The sequence below is a fragment of the Rutilus rutilus genome (genome assembly GCF_951802725.1).
Source record: "Rutilus rutilus genome assembly, chromosome: 1".
Classification (NCBI taxonomy): Eukaryota; Metazoa; Chordata; class Actinopteri; order Cypriniformes; family Leuciscidae; genus Rutilus; species Rutilus rutilus.
Window position 1 is genome coordinate 75,216,783 of NC_140209.1, and position 3,916 is coordinate 75,220,698.

The 3,916-nt window shown below is 41.0% G+C and overlaps 1 protein-coding gene across 1 annotated transcript; it reads left to right on the forward strand.

Moving 5' to 3' along the window:
- Positions 1 to 375: 375 nt before the first annotated feature.
- On the forward strand, positions 376 to 3,516 carry LOC311305167 (uncharacterized protein; the record flags this gene model as incomplete). The annotated part of the gene is made up of 5 exons (XM_084432713.1): positions 376 to 1,051; positions 1,158 to 1,428; positions 1,795 to 1,931; positions 2,053 to 2,256; positions 2,725 to 3,516. Exons 1-5 carry the CDS (start codon positions 431 to 433, stop codon positions 3,514 to 3,516), a joined length of 2,025 nt encoding a protein of 674 aa, XP_084288839.1. The 5' UTR covers positions 376 to 430.
- Between the last annotated feature and the right edge of the window lie 400 nt (positions 3,517 to 3,916).

Sequence of the window (3,916 nt, forward strand, 5' to 3'; positions counted from 1 at the left end):
TGCACACTGTCAGACATCCATACACACAAACAGAGTGACCTCAATCTTATCAACTCAAAGTGTGGCACAACTCTTCCGTAAGGAAGATACTTTACCAGCTACTCAGAACCAGGCCTCAGCAGCAGAAAAGATCAGGGAAAGTGTTAAGCTTCCAGTGCCTATGTGTAATCGCATTGCTAATGGAGAGGTATGTGTGTGTGTGTGTGGTGTGTGTGTGTGTGTGTGTGTGTGTGTGTGTGTGTGTGTGTGTGTGTGTGTGTGTGTGTGTGTGTGTGTGTGTGTGTGTGTGTGTTGAATACTAGTAAACCAAAATATTCTTTATGGAAATGAGTACATAATGAAGACAAAGCAAATGGAGATGAACTAAATTAGTTTAAAATGAATCATTAAATGAGTAATTTATGTATTTTCTTTCTCTATTCACTAGGCAATGGTCCTGGCAGTTATTGCTGAGCACTCTCTACCTCTGACAATAGCACCTGTGTTGGTGGAGTTAAGCCAGTGTCTAGCTGCAGACAAGGCAGCCCTTAGCCAAATTAAACTCTCCCGCACTGCAGCTTCTTATAAAATGGTGTATGGTATGGGCCATACATTTGCGGAGAAAACTTTCTCCAACTTACGACAATACACCTTCTCTCTGAATGTGGATGAGAGTACCTCCAGCAGTAATAAGAAGGTCCTTTCTATGCTGGTCAGCTACTTCAACAAAGAGCTCAATGATGTTGTGGTTGAACACCTGGGCTCCCTTGAAGTTGCGAAAGTCAGTTCAGCTAGTTTGGAGAGGTTGATGTGTGACTTTTTTCAGAAAAAAAACATTCCTTGGTCGAACCTAATTAGCATAATGCTAGACTCATGCAACGTGATGCGCGGGAGCAAATCAGGGCTGGAGACAAGGATACGAGAGAGGCATTGTTCCACTCTGCTTGATGTGGATGGTGACTCTTGCCATCACATCCACAACGCTGCAAAGAGATTTGCTGAACCTTTTGAAAACTACTTGGAGCAGCTCTTTGCTGACATCCACACAGACCATCAATGGGCATCAGATCAGGTATCTGAACATGCATTTAATTTTTAATGAAAAATCTGTTTCTAACTTGTTTATTAACTGTTTTGAGTGTTGCTAGTAGTGTAAGATATGTTATCTTCACTTGCAGTTGGGGTACCTGAAAGAAATAGCAGAGTTCCTGGACATACCTGCCACAAATCCCCAGCGATTTGTCTCCCATCGCTGGTTGTCAGCTTATGATGTAGGGATCAACACTAAAAGAATGTTACCTGTGTTCAGAGTGCTCTACTTTGGATTTATGGGAAAGCAGGACCAAGAACTGTACAACGAAATATTACAGGACCTGTACAGAGACCATGGTGTGAGTGAAAAGGCTCAACGAAGGGTTGAATTCATTCACCAGGATCTCTGCAAGAAGGGTATGTATGTGTATGTATGTATGTATATATTGTAACAGATTGTTCTATGGTCAAGAAGGAACTAAAATCCTACTATTGAATCTTAGTATTCAGTAGTAAACATGCTGTATGTGTCTGTCTATATGAGAGAGAGATGAATAAAATGTGTGTTGTACACCTACTGTTTTATGGTTATGGTTATGATTTAGCAGACACTTTTGTCCCAAGTAAATTGTTATTATTATATCTTATTAGCCTAAGGAGTACTCATACTGTTACAATCTGTGCAACATTTTATGTATACCATTGGTATTGCACAAACTTTAAATCTGTATGCACTGGTATGTATATTGTATCTTTTTATCTTTCTTTTTTTTTTTTTTGAAGGAATGACTGACTTGGGGAAGAAAAGGAAGGCCCGAATTGTAAAGAAGATTTGGGTGGAAAACCAAAAAGTGAACCTTATTCTTAGTGTGTACCTTGGTGTCCTCCCAATTTTGAAGGAATACGTGATGGTCTTTCAAGTGAGTATTTTTCTATACAGTGTATGCAACTCAGCATAGAAGTAAGATGATTCTGATGTCTATTGAAAAACAACAGCAAGTTCAGTCAGTTCTAAAAATGCAATTTTTATGCTCTTTGAAGGGAAGTAAAACCTTGGTTCACAAGCTTCATGACAAGCAACTTGAAGTGTTCATCAACTTTCTTGCCTGCTTCATCAAGCCTGAGCATCTGAAGATGTCGCCAAAGAAATTGCTAGAATTGGACTTGGCCAATAACACACTTCACTCCCAGATTTACGTTGGGAAAGTCGCAGAAGACCTGATTGCAGCCCATCCAAAGCATCCGGTTAGTATTTTAAATAAAGTTAACTACTTTTTAAATTTTCTTTCCATTTTATCATTAGCGGTTCAGAAAAGCAGTGTCCCTTAGGTCATGCTGCCACCTACTGGTTAAAAAAATGCAACCGCGTAATCACGAAAGTACAGTATATGGGACAAATGGAACATGTATTGTAATTACTCTTTCCATTTGATTGACTGATTTGTACATTTATATGTAGACCGGTAAGAGTGTTTAACATCTTGTAAATTTAAAATGTATTTTTATTAATTGTTTAGAAAAGTAAAGATTTGGAAATTTTCCAATTCTGATTTTACAGTCCTGCATGATGCCACCATAAATGTTACATAAACAGTGAAGTATATGATCGAACATGATCTGATATGCTGATATGACTTGCCATTGTGCTGCAGCCATGAAACCTGAGTATGAACTCAGTTTAAACATGTTTTTTGTATGGTATGTGTGTTGCAGATAATCATGGATTTTATTGGGAAGGTGACCAAGGCATACACAGCTTGTGGCAAGTACATGCAGAACAAACTACCTCTCAAAAGTAAGACCCTACAGGCCTTGTCCTCTATTGATCCTGTGGTGAGGGGCCATTCCCAGGCTGTTACTCAGCTGAAGGAGTTGGCTAAGATCATGAAACATTTAGTGCCCCTAGAGAGTGACATCACCCAGGAGATCATTAGGTACAATGTGGACCCCAACCTGGCCAAGTATGAAGATGGAGATGACATTGTGAAGTGGTGGGCCCATGTCATGAGTTTGGGGAAGTATCCAGCTCTCAGCCAGGTTATCAGAGGGGCCCTCTCCATCTTCCATGGACCACTGGTAGAGTCCTCCTTTAGTCTCATGGGAGATGTGATTGATGCTAAAAGATCTAGCATGAAGATCTCCACCTTTGATGCAGTGCAGACTGTCAAATATGTGCTGAGGTCAAGGGGCAAGACTGGCATTGGCATGTTCAAAAGAGATGACATCAACATGGGGCCAGTTGATAAAACTCTCTGCCAGAACATTAGGGTTGCAGGGAGAAGGGACAAGACCGACAGAGAGAAGAGGATGGAGGCAAAGCAGAAGAGGCAGGTGGAGTATGGCTGCAGTGCTACATGTGAAAGTGCAGAGAAGGCCAAGACCACTGCTCTGGCCAAAGAGAGGCAGACACGTCTCAAACATGTTGATAAGAAAATTAATGCAGCCAGACGCAAGGCCCTGGATACGTTGCAGGAGGTGGCCAGGAAGAAGAGGAAGGAGGAATAAAGCAAGAAGATACTGTAGTTCAATGAGAGTTTGTTTCGGAATAAAAAATGAAATTGAATATTACAAATTAGCGTCGGTGTATTTTGATTTTCAGAATTTCATTTTAGTCTATGTGCCTATGGGGTGGGCCGGGGATGGCAGGGGTTGGTGGCAATGTAAGTATCTGTATATTTGCCGCTGGGCGGGGGCTTCGATTACCTCTCTCTTTTTTGACCATACATGTGTTTGCACCCCTGTAGTAGTTCACACCTGATGTGCTGAAGGGCCGCTGTGCCTTGGTGAAACGGTGTTTGTACGTGAAGAGCTCTTTTCCAAAACGCCATAAACCTAAAAAGCTGCCTCAAAGATCCACCAAAAGTAATGCTTATGAATATGTAAAATATTGCAATAAGACATTTTA